The sequence below is a fragment of the Myotis myotis genome, unplaced genomic scaffold (genome assembly GCF_014108235.1).
Source record: "Myotis myotis isolate mMyoMyo1 unplaced genomic scaffold, mMyoMyo1.p scaffold_m19_p_6, whole genome shotgun sequence".
Classification (NCBI taxonomy): Eukaryota; Metazoa; Chordata; class Mammalia; order Chiroptera; family Vespertilionidae; genus Myotis; species Myotis myotis.
This window is the reverse complement of record NW_023416368.1, coordinates 38,705,607-38,720,805: the sequence shown is the minus strand read 5'-3', so window position 1 is coordinate 38,720,805 and position 15,199 is coordinate 38,705,607. Positions and strand designations below refer to the sequence as shown.

At 50.6% G+C, this 15,199-nt stretch overlaps 2 protein-coding genes across 9 annotated transcripts in view; both read right to left on the bottom strand.

Moving 5' to 3' along the window:
• B4GALT7 (beta-1,4-galactosyltransferase 7) overlaps positions 1 to 7,427 on the bottom strand; it is a 29,258-nt gene extending 21,831 nt beyond the window's left edge. For 4 of the 7 annotated variants that reach the window (XM_036312907.1, XM_036312903.1, XM_036312904.1 and 1 more), the window contains exons 1-3: positions 7,284 to 7,427; positions 5,195 to 5,347; positions 3,166 to 3,528 (exon numbers count right to left, since the gene is read on the bottom strand). In XM_036312907.1, the coding sequence (XP_036168800.1) occupies positions 3,166 to 3,528; positions 5,195 to 5,347; positions 7,284 to 7,333 (566 nt within the window). In that variant the 5' untranslated portion in view covers positions 7,334 to 7,427. Of the gene's footprint in view, positions 1 to 3,165; positions 3,529 to 5,194; positions 5,348 to 7,170 lie in introns of all 7 variants that reach the window. The other 3 variants (XM_036312905.1, XM_036312908.1, XM_036312909.1) reach the window with 2 other exon arrangements.
• Positions 7,428 to 9,079: 1,652 nt separating this feature from the next.
• On the bottom strand, positions 9,080 to 13,094 carry TMED9 (transmembrane p24 trafficking protein 9). 2 transcript variants are annotated; one of them, XM_036314532.1, is made up of 5 exons: positions 12,878 to 13,091; positions 12,607 to 12,707; positions 11,753 to 11,878; positions 11,323 to 11,469; positions 9,080 to 9,915 (listed from the first exon to the last, which is right to left on the bottom strand). In XM_036314532.1, exons 1-5 carry the CDS (start codon positions 13,059 to 13,061, stop codon positions 9,766 to 9,768), a joined length of 708 nt encoding a protein of 235 aa, XP_036170425.1. In that variant the 5' UTR covers positions 13,062 to 13,091; the 3' UTR covers positions 9,080 to 9,765. The 2 variants fall into 2 exon arrangements, with proteins under 2 accessions (XP_036170425.1, XP_036170426.1); XM_036314533.1 differs by lacking the exon at positions 11,323 to 11,469 and having other exon boundaries at positions 12,878 to 13,094.
• Between the last annotated feature and the right edge of the window lie 2,105 nt (positions 13,095 to 15,199).

The following is a 15,199-nucleotide window of genomic DNA, read 5'->3' as shown; positions in this document are numbered from 1 at the left end:
AGGGTAACAGGGTGAAGGGTGAGTAGAAACCTGAAGGCTGGAGGGAATGAGCCCTATGGAAATCAGGGGAAGGGGGCTCTGAGCAGAGGAGAGAGTGCCTAGCAAGGCCTAGGCACCAATGTGGCCAGGCAGTGAGTGAGTGGGGCATAGAGGATGAGGTCAGAAGGTGACGGGCCCCTGAAGGGCTTAGGCTTTGGCCGTGAAGAGATGGGGAGCCACTGGACGGCTTAGAGCAGAGGCATGACACACTGTGACTTAGGGTGCAACAGGATCACTCTAGTTGGGGTGTTGAGAAGAGACTGGAGGACCGAGGTGGAAGCATACAGGTGAGTTGAGAGGCCATTACAATAATTTAGGCAAAAGATGATGGTGATTTAGCTCAGGGAGGTGGCAGTGAAGACGGTGAGAAGTGGGCAGATTCTAGATGGATTCTGCTGACAAACTGGATGTCTCATGTGAGACAGAAAGAAAAGTGGAGAATGATTCCAAGGCTTTTTGGGCTGAGTAACTGGAAGCATGGAGTTGGCATTTCCTGGTCGGGGAGGAGGCAGGGGAAGCTGGTCAGCCAGGTGGGATATCAGGAATTCAGCTTTGATCAAGTTAAGCTTGAGGTGCTTCCGAGACCAGCAAATGGAGAGCTGCGCAACTAGATGGATGTGCAGATCTGGAGTTTAGGAGAGAAGTCTAGGCTGGGAGTACAGCCTCTGGAGTCGCCAGAGTAGAGATGGGACCTAATGCTCTGAGCCTGGATGAGATCCCCCAGGGAGTGACTGTAGCCAGCAAGGAGACACTCAGGAGCACTGAGACCGAGAGACCAGGGAGCTGAGGCAGAACCTGGAAAGAAGGAGGGGAGGGCAGCCAGTGAGAAAGGAGGAGACTCAGAGAGGGCTGCCCCGGAAGTCAGACAGAGGTGTTTGAGGAAGGAAGAAGTAACCCATTTGGCAAATGCTGCCGAGAAGTCTACAGGATGAAGGATGATTAACAATGTTCATTGGTGATGTCAGTGAAAGCTGTTTTAGCAATGAGGGGATAAGTGGGAGGAGTTTTGCTATAAAGGGGAGCAGAGAAATGAGGTGATAGCTGTGGGAGATGTGCAATTTTGTATGCTGATGCAAATGACCCAGAAAGGAAGAAAAACTTGATCATGTAGGACAGAAAAGGGCCCACAGCTGGAGTGATGTCCTTGAGTAGGAGATGAGAAAGGGAGCTAGTGCCAGTGGAAGAGCTGGCCCCAGCAGAGCTGGGACAAGGCATCAAAAGCAACCATGCACAGAAGCTGGTCCACAGGGCCAGGGTTTGGGGACTTGCACAAGTTTTCTTCCAGTTGGTTCTGTTTTCTCAAAAAGAAAGCAAAGTTGGGGGGAGGATGGGTGAGGAGAGGGGAAAGGCAGAAGACTAGAGGAATTCGAGGCTTTCAGGCAGGGCTGAGGAGCTTCCTGGGCCAGGGCTCAATGTCTCCAGTCACATCAGCTGCCCAGGAGCAGGTGTAAATGAAAGTCAGGTTTCACCAGGCAGAAGTTGTGCCAGGCAGAAAGGGGCAGGGGAATTGAGATATGTGCAGGGGAGTGATTTTAACAATGAGCCATGGAATCCAAGTTAGGTGAGGAGAAAGTGAGGACAAGGAGAGTGGACAGTGAAAATTGGGAGCATTGGCAGGCTCTCCTGGAGCACACTCACCTTTCTTCCCTCTCAGGTGTGCATCTTTACTTTTCTCTCCTAAACTCTAAGAATCCCACGAGACTTGCAACCAGAGGAGCAATGGCAGCGGCAGCTCATCCCTGGCTTACACCCTGAACTCTCTACAAGGCCCCCTTCTCTCTGACTTTTCAGTGAGATAACCAACCTTGCCTTGGCTCACTTCTTTCCTATAATGTTTCTAGAGAGCCAAGCAGATCACCACCAAGGCTATCTCCTGTTGCTTCTCCTGTCCTAGACTTCAGTGAGCAAAAAACAGCCTGCCTTGGCCCACTTCTTTCACTGTAACTTTTTTTGCTGTTAATCCTCACCAGAGGATATTTTTTCCATTGATTCCTAGAGAGAGTGGAAGGGGAGAGAGAGAGACACATTGATTGGTTGCCTCCTATCTGTGCTCCGACTGGGACCAGGGATTGAACCTGCAATTGTGGTACATGCCTCTGACCTTGAATTGAACCCAAGACACTTTGGTCTGCAGGCTGACACTCTAACCACTGAGAAAAACTGGCCAGGACTTTCACTGTGACTTTACTTCTCAGTGAATTTACTCAGCCCAGCGTGGCCCACTTCTGTCCTATAACGGTTCTAGAGAGCCAAAGCAGAGCACTTCGCTGGGGCTCGCTCTCTCTCTCTCTCTCTCTCTCTCTCTCTCTCTCTCTCTCCTGTTGTTTCCTCTACCCTAAGCCCTTCCTTTGTTTCACTGTCCCCCGCTTTAATAAAGGTATTCTCAAAATAAAAAAAGAAAATTGGGGGTTGTGGGCACATGGTCCTATATACAGATTTTGTAAATTAGTAATCCAGACATGTAACCTATATGTTCATGTAGACTAATGTCACCCCAATAAAATAGAAAGAAAGAAAATTGGGAGCATCCTGGACTACAGGGCCTGGTGGTGTCCAGGAACTGTAGGGAGTTTCCAGAGGGAGGGCATTGGAAGGAAAGGTGGGGTAGAGTGTGAGATGCTTCGATTGTGATTATGGAGAAAAGATTTTGGTAAGTGCAAAGATTTCAGGATAATGCCAGACTGTGAACAACTTTAAAGCCATTGTATTGACACTCCCTTCGCCTAATCCTTACCACCAATCCCCTGGCAAGCCCTGTCTGTGCTTCCTCCATTCCTTCTACATGCTGGCCAAGTCCCCATCATCTCAGACAACTGCAGTGACCACCCACAGCTCTCCCTGCTCCTCCTCTTGTCCTGGTATAATCTACTCCATGTACAGCACTCCCATTTTAAAATGGAAATCAGATCAGGGCCTTCCCCAGCCCCAAACTTTCCCCAAAGATTTCTGTCACCCCCAGTGAGAAGGGTCCCACCTCCCTCCCTCCCTCCTGCCACTGACCCAGGTGCCCTTCACAGGTCTGAGGCCCACCAGCATTGGGCTGCTGCCAGGAAAGGGAGCAGGCCCTGAAAGGCCTGGGCAAGGTGAGGCCCCTGGAGAGGGGGAGCAGGGTCAGGTAGTCCCTACCTGAAATGATCCACCTGGTTGAGCACGTAGATGTGGTGTGGGATCTTCTTCCTGATCAGGAAGCGATGCATGTGGGGCACAAAGACCAGGAGCTCCTCAAAGCGTTCTCGGAAGGGCACCAGCACTGCCAGGCGGTGAGGGCCCCATGATGGATCTTCTTCCCAGTGCTCAGGGGGCGGCTCTGGGGGGCAGGCCCGGGGTGGACCTGGGGTCTCTTGCCCTTGTCCCTTGGATGCCCAGGCCATGTCACCAGAGCAGCTAAGCTGCAGCCAGAGCAGGGAGAGGAAGCCCAGTAAGAGACAGGCAACGAAGAGGTGGAAGACGGAGCATTTCCGGGGAAGGCTGCTGGGAAGCAGCCTGGACCTGGGACAAGAGCAGGGATGGTCAGAAGGGCAGGTCTGGTCTGGGATTCTGTCACAGACCCCTTCTCTGGCTTCCCCACAAGTAGGGCTGGTCTGCCTAAGCACCTGTGAATTAGTGCAGAAGCAACTTTAATGCTTTTGTTCATGCTGTTAGCATGTGTCAGAATACAGCCCATGCCCCCACCTCCAGAAAGCCCTCCGACCACTCCTGGGTCGCAGAGCTGCCCATTCCTTGATGCTTTCTTATTTTCTGTGAATGAGCCCTGGCCAGACCATGAAGGTTGGGATAAGGCTCCTTGTATCTTGCACTTGCCCCTCCCCAGGACAGGGGTTCCCGACCTGAGCTGATGGCAGGAGCCTGGACTTAGAGATCTCACCCACTGCCTTCCACACCCTGTATGTTCACCACCTGCTGAAACGTTGGCTTCATCCTGCTTCTCACCAGAAAGCTCCCCAAGATCTGGGTCTGTGCTGGCATCAATCACCAGCGAAAAATCCAATGTTATTTTCGGAAGATCAGGCCTGCCCCCAAACCAATGCAAGGCCCAAACTGACAGTGGCAGTTCACTGAACAAGTCTCAAAGCTTCAGTCCAACAGGCAGCCCATGCGACAAGAGTTGAGAGATGGAGTAGGGAAAGAAAGATTGGGGCTTGGGCTAGTACCCGGGCTCATTTCAGAAACTGGGAAGACAGCTGGCATCTTAAACACTGAGGTAGTGCTGAGAGAGATTGGCCTTTAGGTTAGAAAGTATAAAAAAACAAGTGTAATTCACCTGATTCTTTTGCCTCTCTCTCTAGAAGTTCCTGAGGGTAGTGAAGGAGGAGCTGGGGAATCCAAGAAAAGGGAGGCTTCCTCTGCAGGACTCCCCATGAAGTAATCAGCAAAGCAACCTGTCTATAACCTCTATGAGTCACCAAGTAGCTACCAGGCTTATAGATTCTACTTCCTAAGTGTCCCTTGACCCTTCCTCACCTACTGCCTCTCTTCTGTGCTTGGGTCTCATTGGTCCTTGCCCAGCTCAGATCTCTTCAATCTCATGGATGATCCTCTTCTGTTTACAAGAAAAAGACCAAATTCCTTGGTCTGACAGTCAAACCCCCGTGACCTGGCCCCATCTCGTTGCCCCTTACCACTCATCCAATGCTATAATTTGGCCAACTCTGAGCTCCTCTGCTCACCATATTCCTTCCTGCTCCAGCCCTCACACAGCCTGATGCTTCTGCCTGAAATGCCTTTCCTGTCTGAAAGCCCCTCACTGATCCTTCAGGGCCAAACTCCAATGTCATGGCCAGCACTGCCCATCTTCTCACGTATACAAACTGAGATACATGCCCCTTCTATGCTTCCATGGCATCTGGTACTTCACCCTTTGAAGTACTTAGAGGTTTGTAATCCCCCAAGTCCCTGCTTGTCTTCCCCATAAATAATCAGGTTCCTGTCTGTGGCTGCAGCACCAGACACACAGCAGAGGGCATGCGAAGTGAGCTACAGGAAGGGTTCAAGCAGCCAGGGCATGCTTTAAGTTATGCAGTTAGAGCCACACCAAGTCCTGCCTCTCTATAGTGGCACAATTGCCAACCAGAAAGCCAGCAGTCCTGAAGCCAGGTCCCACACACAGCAGAGAGATGGCTGGGTAGGACACCCACACAGGGGGCTTCTGACTTACCCCCCATTGTCCTGTGGTGGGGGTTTCCGATGGGGAGCAGAACCCAATCCTGCCAGTGGCCTGGGAAGGCTGGAGTCTCTACTGATTCTCCCTCTGAGCCCTTTCTGGGGATGGGGTGGATACCGGGGAGGTGGACATGGGGAACCATCCCACCTTCAGGGGAAGAAGCAATGACCATTACCCAGGGTATGGCACGAACTGGGCACTCCATGCCCTTTCACATGCTGTTTCCTTGGTCTAACTTTCCCTCCCTTCCTACCAGCATCACATCCCCATTGGGTACTCTCATCCAGAGCTGTTAAAAGTCTAAAGTGCTGAACAGCTTAATTCAGAGCCGAATCCCAATTCCTTGGGACAGTGGACAACACTGAGAAGTTGCCCTGATGCCACATGATGGCAAACTCCAGTCCCATCGGCTCCCAGGCCCGGGCCACCCTGCTCTGAGGGGCAAACCAGATGAGGTTTTTTCTCCTTCTTCAGTCTGTGCCCAAGACTAGGAAAGAGAAGTTTCAAACCGAGGCAGGCTGGCTCCGCAGCCAGCCCTCTTCATTGCTACATTAGCCTGCATCTGTTGCATGGACCTTTGTAGCCCTGTGTCAAAAGCGAGAAGAGACATCAGTAACTTTTTCTGAGAACACAGTGTTTGTCCAAAGGTTTATGAAAAGGGATCAGGAAATGAAAATTTTCTTCCACTACCTTTCCTTTCTTCTCTCACCCAAATCGTAGTGATATAAGCTTTGAATACTCAAATGCTCTGATGACAGCACCTCCAAATGGCAAGGGTAAGTGGAAGATACCTCCTCTGTGCCAGGCACAGTATCAAGGATTTTACGTTTGTCTCCTTCAGTCCTCATATAGCTCTCTTCCTGGTTTCAGAGATGGAAAAGCTGACGTCGGAAAGATTAAGTGATATGTTTCTGGTCACATGGCGATTAAAGAGGATTTCTGCCCAGGGCTAATTCCACAGTTCTGGCTTTCTTTCTCTTATAGTCCTGTCTTCTTACTTCAACACCAACTCTGAAAAATCCCCATAGATAAAGAGTTGTGGCCACTATATCCCAGAACCACTTGGCACATGGCCAAGTTAAGAGATCTAAAGGGCAGGAGGTGTCATTCGCTGGGTAAAGACTCACTATGTGCCCTGACCAGTTTGGCTCAGTGGATAGAGCGACGGCCTGCAGACTGAGGGGTCCCGGGTTCAATTCCCATCAAGGGCATGTACCTTGGTTGCGGGCTCATCCCCAGTAGGGGGTGTGCAGGAGGCAGCTGATCGATGTTTCTAACTCTCTATCCCTCTCCCTTCCTCTCTGTAAAAAAATCAATAAAATATATATATTTTTAAAAAGACTCACTATGTGTTCTAGGTGAGAAGAGTTTTGGGGTCACATCTCAAGATTGAAGTGTCCTCCCAAATGTAGACAACTACAAAGCTCCACCTCCCCGATTCTGCTTCAGTGGTAAACATTAGCTAAGGCCTGGGCCAGGCCATACCTAGCCCGGGGCAGGCTCCGTGCAAGTGCGGCTGCAGGGGGTGAACCAGCGCTGCGGGAGGAGGCCCACTAGCCGGGCAGCGGGCAGCCGGGCAGAGCTGCTGTTCGGCGCGTTCCCTTGGGTGGCCCAGAAAGGAAGGGGAAGCGCGAAGGAGGGAGGGTCTCCGCTACATGGAGGTGATGGGGAGGTGGAAACAGAGAAATGGAACACAGACTCCTAGACCGGGGACAGAAAGACAGAGATCCATTCAGAGAGGTCAACGGAGTCACTGACCAGCACTCAGATAGGGAGTGGCCAGAGGAGAAACTCCTGAGAACACGACTTTGCAAAGAGAGAACCAGGAACTCACAAAGGGAAGTCAGCGGAGAAAAAGACCCACGGGTGACGGAGCCCTGCAGAGTGACAGAGACTGGAAGCCACAGAGACCCACACGGAGACAGACACGCACTCCCGAGACCCAGTGACCCACGATGAGAACCACAGACCCTCAGAGAGCCCCGCAGAGACGAGTCGCGACGGCCTCCGGCTCCTAGATTCCGCCCCGCGGCCGGTAAAGATCGGCACCCGGAGGACAGGGCCCGGGGCCGGCGCCGCTCACCTGCCGTCCTCCCAGGGCAGCTGCGCCGCTTTCCTCCGGGCGGGGAACATCGTGGGGGGAGGCGGCCGCGCATGGGGCTCGAGCTCCCAGCCGGGCGGGCCGGCCTCCTCGGCCTACGCGGCACCTCCGCCTCCCGCCCCGCCCCTACCCGTCGCCCAGCCCCTCGGTCCTGCGGGTCCTCCGCTCCGGCCGCGCCGTCTGCTCCCCGGAGCTGTGGCGACAAAGGTTCCGCCTGTGGAGAAACACGCGAGCACGGCTACCACTGGACTGCTAACTGCCCCCGCTTCCTAACATCCCGAGATACTAAGGCCCCAGGGGGGCTCAAGTCACTGGGTTGGGGCAGGACTTTCAAACCGGCGCCCTGGGGTTATTTGCATCTTCCTCTTCCCAAGGGAAGGCGAGGAGCGTCTGGGCCTCCTGGCTGTCAACTCAGGTGCATTCTTCCTCTGCAACAAGCTTGGAGGACCGCAAAGCCAAGCTCAGGGCTTAGTCTTGCGTTCAAGAGATACCCCATGGAGTTAGGAGCCAGGCACTACAGACCGATGGACTGGATTCGAAACTTGACTCTGCCAATTCAGCTATGTGTGGGGGCAAAACAATCTCTGTTCCCTCTCCTAAGTATACGTATATACCGTGCCTGATCTACATGATTGCTGTGAGGACTAAAGGAAAAAATAAACTTGGTAGAGAGATGGACACCATAGATTTAGATTTAGTTGTCTCTTTGGGCTTCTCTTGGCGGTGACAGTTTCTCAGACTTTCATAGAGGGGATCAGAAAAAGGACATAGGTAACAAGTCAGGAAATCTGCATTAACTATGGATTTTAGTTAATAATAATGTATTACTAGATTAATATTTTATAAAATTGTTTATTGATTTCAGAGAGGAGATATAAACATTGATGAGAGAAGCATCTATGGCTACTGCCTCCTGCATGCCCCCTACTGGGGATCAGCCTGCAACCTTGGCATGTGCTCTGATCGGGAATCAAACTGTGACTTCCTGGTTCATGGGACAACGCTCAAACAATTGAGTCACTAGCCTGGCTACATTCATTAATTTCTAACAAATGTACCATACTAATACATGACGTTAATAATAGGAGAAACTCCCTGATTGGGTTACAGGCTTCATCCTCAGTAGGGGGCATGCAAGAGGCAGCTGATTCCACGCTACTGGGTTAAGCCCATCAATATCCTTATCCCTACCTACCCAGGGATTTCTGTCCTTCCCACACCTGTAGCATTCCTGTTCAAAGAACTGCATTCTAAATAGGCATTTCCTTGCAGCACCATGACAAGTCTATTCTGAGTCCACCTACTCTGGAAAGGTAGGGAGGCACTTCATGAGGGAGCTGGCACAGAGGAAGTGGTGTGAATTTGAACCCCAACCCAATATACTTGTTGGATATCCTTGGGCGAAACCACTACCCTCTGCTGCAGGAAGGGATGGAGAGGATGAAAAGAATGAAGTTCAGCCTCGTGAGTGTGGCTATTTGGATGAGCACTGACCCATGAACCAGGAAGTCACAGTTCAATTCCCAGTCAGGGCACATGCCCAGGTTGCCAGCTCAATCCCTAGTAGGGGACATGCAGGAGGCAGCTGATCCATGATGTTTCTATCCCTCTCTCTGCCTCTCTGAAATCAATAAAAATATATATTTAAAAAACAAAGATTGACGTTCAAAGGTGGGTACTCCTCTTGGAATATGAAGTGCTTTGCCCACTGGAAGAACTGACATTCCCTGAAGTGTTATGCCCACTGATAGTAGAGTAACTTTACATTGGACAAGAAGTCTTTTTTAAATTTTTTATTGGGAAACCAATGTAACAAACCTAGACTTATTGAAAATGAAATCAGTAACTAAGACTCTGCAGGCCCCATCCCCAGCCAGCACCAAGACCTCTGCTTGCCCTGATCCCAGTTCCTCAAGCCCCAAAAAGGACACCCAAGTGAAAAACCTGGAGTCAATCTCAGGACCATTTTCCCACTTTGCAACCCCCTCTATCCCACCCTCAATTGACACACACACCCTGGATCAGCAGGCTGGATTTAGGCCCAAGGAGGTTCTCAGGGTGGCAGAGAATCGCAGCTATATCCCAACCTGCCTAAAACCCCAAGTTAGCAAGGAAGACAAAAAGTAACTGGCTTGCCCACCCACTCCCCTCCCCGCAGCCACCCCAGATAACAGCCTCACATCCCTGATCAGTAACATTGTGATTCTGAGGTGCCAGTGGGGCTCCCAGTGGCTTCAATAGCCCCTAGGAGATTACTGCAAAGGCCCAGAGCTCAGGAGAGAGGGCAGGCATTTGCCCCACCACCTGCTCAGTATTAGCCAGCTGAGCTGCTCCCCTTAGCTTGTGCCTGGGGTGCGTGTGACCTCTCTTCCCTCCAGAACATCCATGGCTGGGAATCAGTCCTCCTGCCAGAGAGAAATCAGTTCCAGGAGGCCTCTTCTCCCCCAGCCTGGAGGAAGGATGGCTACACCAGCTTCTTGGCTTCAAAGAAGCTCTTGAGGTGTCGCATCTGCCAGACACCGATGGCTACGAGGATGAGGGTCTGCAGAATGGACCACCACAGCACCCGTTGGTTGGTGCTCTCGCTGGTCTGCCGGAAGCGCTCCTCTCGCCACTGTGGGAGGGGAGAATGAAAGAAGAGCCTGAATTGGCTGGGCCCCACCTGGGTCCATTAGAACTGCTGGGTTACCTCCCTGGAATATGGCCCAGGGCCAACTAGTTCTGCACAGGTACCAGTCAAACGCTGCAAAGAGCCACCCCATGTGGGGACTGTCTTCACCCTCACTAGCCAGAGGACCTCAGGTAACTTAAGTCTGTTTTGCTCTGTCAGTTACAGACCTCCCAGGTCCTACCCTGGTGCTTAGAGAGGTAAAGTAGTGTGATATCACCATCAGACAGAGCTGTCCTGAAGTGCCCAGGAATGGGCTTGCTCTGAGTCCTCTCTGCTCAGGTCTCCCAACTGCTCCTTGAAGATTATGGGCACAGGCCGAAACCGGTTTGGCTCAGTGGATAGAGCGTCGGCCTGCGGACTGAAAGGTCCCAGGTTCGATTCCGGTCAAGGGCATGTACCTGGGTTGCGGGCATATCCCCGGTAGGAGATGTGCAGGAGGCAGCTGATCGATGTTTCTCTCTCATCGATGTTTCTAACTCTCTATCTCTCTCCCTTCCTCTCTGTAAAAAATCAATAAAATATATTTAAAAAAAAAAAAAAAAAAAAAGATTATGGGCACAGGTTGCAAACTGGTGGTCCAGGGGCTGCACCTGGTCCTTACGTGTGTGTTGTTTGGCTCACACAGTATTTTGCTAACATTTAAAACCAATGAATTTTTCACACAAAAACCTGGACCTCTAGCTCCTCTTAAAACCCAGAGCCAGCTAGCATTTCTACAAGGTTGTCCTTGGCTGGCAACAGCTTTCCCTGGTTAGGCAGGTTACTATCCTACCAATCCTTATGGTCATAGATCCACTAATGGAAACTGCTTACTCCTGGACACAGGTGAGTTTGAAACCCCTGGGATCACCTAGAGCCATGGAAATAGCACCCAAGTTTTGGTATCAATTCCTGCTGTCACTCTGTAACTGTGTAACCTAGGGCAATAACAGCCTTAAGAGACTGTCTCCTCAAATACAAAGAAGAGTTAATAATAGCCATCCCGCCGGAACCGGTTTGGCTCAGTGGATGGAGCGTCGGCCTGCGGACTGAGGGGTCCCAGGTTCGATTCCGGTCAAGGGCATGTGCCTTGGTTGCGGGCACATCCCCAGTGGGGAGTGTGCAGGAGGCAGCTGGTCGATGTTTCTCTCTCGTCGATGTTTCTGGCTCTCTGTCTCTCTCCTTTCCTCTCTGTAGAAACTCAATAAAATATATTAAAAAAATAAATAAATAAATAATAGCCATCCCACCTTTTAAATTTGCAAAGTAGACAACCTGGTATGTTTCATAATAAATCTGACATGTAACTCCTGGCTGAGCCAGTAGGCAGCTTCAGAGAAGAAGCCCACTGATCCTAGCCTAGCCACTCACCCGCTGATAGTTCTGTTCTTTCTGGATCTGCTCTACTTGCTCCACCAGCTGTCGTACTCGTAGTTGCAACTCACTCAACTTGTCTTTGGCAGCAATTTCTGCATAGTCATTGGCGTGTTCACCCACCTGAATGTCCAGATGGACTCTCTGTGAACAGACAAGGAAGAGAAAGACAATCAGGTAGCTCTGCTCCCTCTTCATGCCAAGGGCTGACAGTCCACCCACCTTCCTTAAATTGTTCATTAAGCCAACACTGATGAAGCCTCCTCAGTGTCCAGCTCTATGGGGCTCTAGACACACAGAAAAGAATAAGCCTTGGCTGATGCTCTGTCCAAGGTATAGATGCAAAGAACTCCACATACTCATCTCATACCCACAGTATCACCAGTCCCGTCCCAAACAGGGGCTGGTCCCATGTGAGTCCACTTACCAACATGCCTCCAGCAAAAAGGGAGAACTTGGTGGAATTGGAGTGAAGACAGATCTGATGCTCGCCAGGAGTATGGGACGTGAACGTGAACCTGCCTTCAGAGCCATACTGCCGGGCCAGAATGACCTGGAGAGAAAGGGCTTTAGTCAGAGTCATTGCATGGAGCTGGATGGTGCTTAAGACTTTAAGTGCCTCAAAAATCGGCAAGCAGAGCTGTAGACATCCCACAACACCAAAAGGTCCAAAGCTGCTCAGAAGCAGTTGCCAAAAGCTTGTCTGAGAACTATTTGGAATAGGGGCAAAAAAATCAGGCATAGCTTGGCATGTGACTGCTCCTGGGAAGTTTTCTTTTATTCATAGCTCATGCCCTTTCAATGATTTTGGTGTCATTCATTTTTTTAGGTGACAGCTAAAGGGATTTGAGGGGTTTTTTTTTTTGTTTTTTCTTTTAATCGCTGTCAAAACTTAAAGCTGCTCATTCTTTTTGGAAAGTACACTGTTCTATGAAACCCTGAAGTGTAGATGTCACAGCTTTAGAGTTGGCAAAATTGTTTCTCAGCACCACAATTAATCCTCACACTTATAAAACAGATGAACTTGCATTACACACACTAGTAAATGGCTTAGGGAAAGAATCATGCAGCAGTCAGTATGAGGCTGAGAGGAGAGCCAGTATTCCAACAGTCTAAGCCAAGTCTGGAGTAAAAACAGTCTAAGTCTGGATTTCCCCACATAACCAACTGTTTTTTACCAACTTAGCAGATGTGGAAACCAGGAGGGGAAGTGTCCGCGCCTGCTTGGTCTAGCGCTGAAGTGCAAAGCGGAGGGCTCCGCGGGGCAAAGGGGCCGCTCACCTTGTCTTCTGGGTCCTTCACCTCCACGAACATGCCCAATCCCGGGGTGGCTGGCTGGTACTCCTCCCGCTGCTTGTCATACAGCTGCGTCCGGTAGTTTCCTGGAGGGAAGCCGGGCGAGCCCAGGTCAGCGGTGACTCCAGGTCCGCGGCAGGGGGAGCACGGCGAGGCCGGCTGCTCCCGGCTCTGGAGCGCTGCTGACCCTCCCACACCCCGCGCCCCGCGCCCCGCTCCCACATACTAGTTCCCAACTGTCCCCTTCCCCCCGCACCTATAACCATGGTCTCGTCCGGAATCTCCTCAATAAAGCACTTCTTCTCTGTCTCCCCGATGTGAAAGTAGAGCGCGCCTCCGCGGGCCGCAAACCACAGCAGCAACAGAAGGGCCCGAACCATCCAACCCAGCTCAGCTCCCAGCCAGGGCCTGAAGACCCGCACGCCCAGCTCCGCAGCCATCTTGCCTCACCTGGCCGCGCAGCCGCAATTGGCCGCGCCACGTACCCTTGCCGCCGCCGCGGGGCCTATCGGGACAGCGAGTTCCGCCGGGGCGGGGTGGGGGTGGGGGGCGGGAAACTGGACTATAAATCCCGAGATGCCTCGCGGCTATGGCGCGGCAGTACGTGATTGGGCGCGGCTTCTACCTGGAACCGAATTGGCATTGAAGTCACAAAGTGGAAAGTTTCTCTCCATCGGGCTCCCGTCGCGGCTCGGCGACTGGTGATTATCTCCTTTTTACAGATGATGAGACTAATGCAGTTTGAGGTTGCGGAGCGAATTATGAGCAGACACAAGATTCGAACCTGGGATCTCTGATTTTCCTGGCATAGCATCTGCCGTTATGGGTTTGCTTTTTTTTTTTTTTTTTTTTTAAATATATTTTATTGATTTTTCTACAGAGAGGAAGGGAGAGAGATAGAGAGCTAGAAACATCGATGAGAGAGAAACATCGATCAGCCGCCTCCCGCACACTCTCCACTGGGGATGTGCCCGCAACCCAGGTACATGCCCTTGACCGGAATCGAACCTGGGACCTTTCAGTCCGCAGGCCGACGCTCTATCCACTGAGCCAAACCGGTTTCGGCTGGGTTTGCTTCTGTATTTAAAAATTCAGCTTTGAAAAAAAGGACACAAGCAATGCTCAGATTTATCATCAGATGTTTTTCAAAATAGAAAAGAAAAATCATGGTCTCCCTTTACCACTTTTGTGCCCCCCAAACTTCTATCACTCTTAAATCCGGTCTGTATGGTTTCAGGACTCCTACCATCAGCACCAGTGTTTACTCCTCCACGAGGCCTTTGAGCCGGATCCCGGCTCTTCGCTGGACCCAGTGACTTCCGTGCCCCAATGGCTGGCAGGATAAAGGGCCATAGGGCTTCTTGGGACAGAGCAGCCCGGTTTTGAAGAGGTCTGCACTAAATGTGAGATCAGCAGGGGTCTGGACCCTTTCCTTCGTGACCTTCCTGAATTTTACCCAAATTTCGGTGTATTTTGGCAGCTCACCGGAGTTAGCCGTTTATTATTGTGCTTCCACAAAGTTGCATTAGAAGTTGGAGGTTTCCCCGCCCCCCCCCCCCCCCCCCCCTTTGAGAGTCTTTTTGTTTCACTTGGCCCTAGCAGGGAGGTTTAGTGGGAATGTGTTCACATTTCCTCATCATTGAGAAGTCTATCTCATTCTTCTTAAAAATAGTATTTCATAATATGATTGTATTTACTTGTATTTACTTTTTAAGCATTCCTCTAATGAAAGTGATTAAGGTTTCTTTCCCCCTAATTATTTGCTCTTACAAATAATGCTGCAATAAATATCACTGTTCCTTGGCCGTGGCTGGGTAGCTCAGTTGTCCATCCCAGATCAGGGCACAAACAAGACTCAACCAATGAATGCAGAAAAGAGTGGAACAATAAATAAATGTTTCTCTTTCTCTCCCTTCATCTCTCTCTAAAATTAATACATATATGTATATTTAAAATATGTATATTTAACTGTATCAACAGTTAGTTTCCTTTTATAAAAAGTAGGTCATGTTTCGATTCCCAGTCAGGACACATGCCCGGGTTGCCAGCTCTATCCCCAGTGTGGAGCATGCAGGAGGCCTTCCAAATTATTCTTATTTAGGACTTGCCTCAGAATGACCACTTAACCCCAGAATGACCACTCTTTTCAGAGGGACCCCTGGGGTTGGGACCTTATTCTAACACTTCTGTAGGGAAGTAAGTCACAAAAGAGCAACAAAAGCCATGGAGAGCTGCACACACACAGTGGAAGGGGCTCCCCATCCATTTCCACATAGGTCCTTCACAGTCACTCTGGAGGCAATGGCACATGTCTCATTTTAGAGAAGAGAGCCAGTAAGGGGTAGGCCATTCTAAAACCTGGCCAGTTCAACTCAATTCTTGGCATTCTGTTCTCTGCCATAGCTACTTTTCTACAGGTAGAGGAAAGACCCAAACAAAGAGGTGAAATTCACTGCCTCTGTTTTTATAGAGCTGGCAGCATGAATGAGAAAAACAGTATGTTCTTGTGGCTATCATAATAAATTACCACAAAGTTGGTAATTTAAAACAACAGAAGTTGCCCGGCTCATGTGGTTCA

Bases quoted from the DNA above. Each gene is read 5' to 3' on its own strand.
- TMED9 (XM_036314532.1), bottom strand. From the start codon at position 13,061: ATGGCTGCGGAGCTGGGCGTGCGGGTCTTCAGGCCCTGGCTGGGAGCT. The intron at 11,470-11,752 runs GTAAGTGGACTC...GTCTGTTCACAG, and splicing joins TTTTTGCTGGAGGCATGTTG to AGAGTCCATCTGGACATTCA. The intron at 9,916-11,322 runs GTGAGTGGCTAG...CCCCTCCCACAG, and splicing joins AAGAACAGAACTATCAGCGG to TGGCGAGAGGAGCGCTTCCG.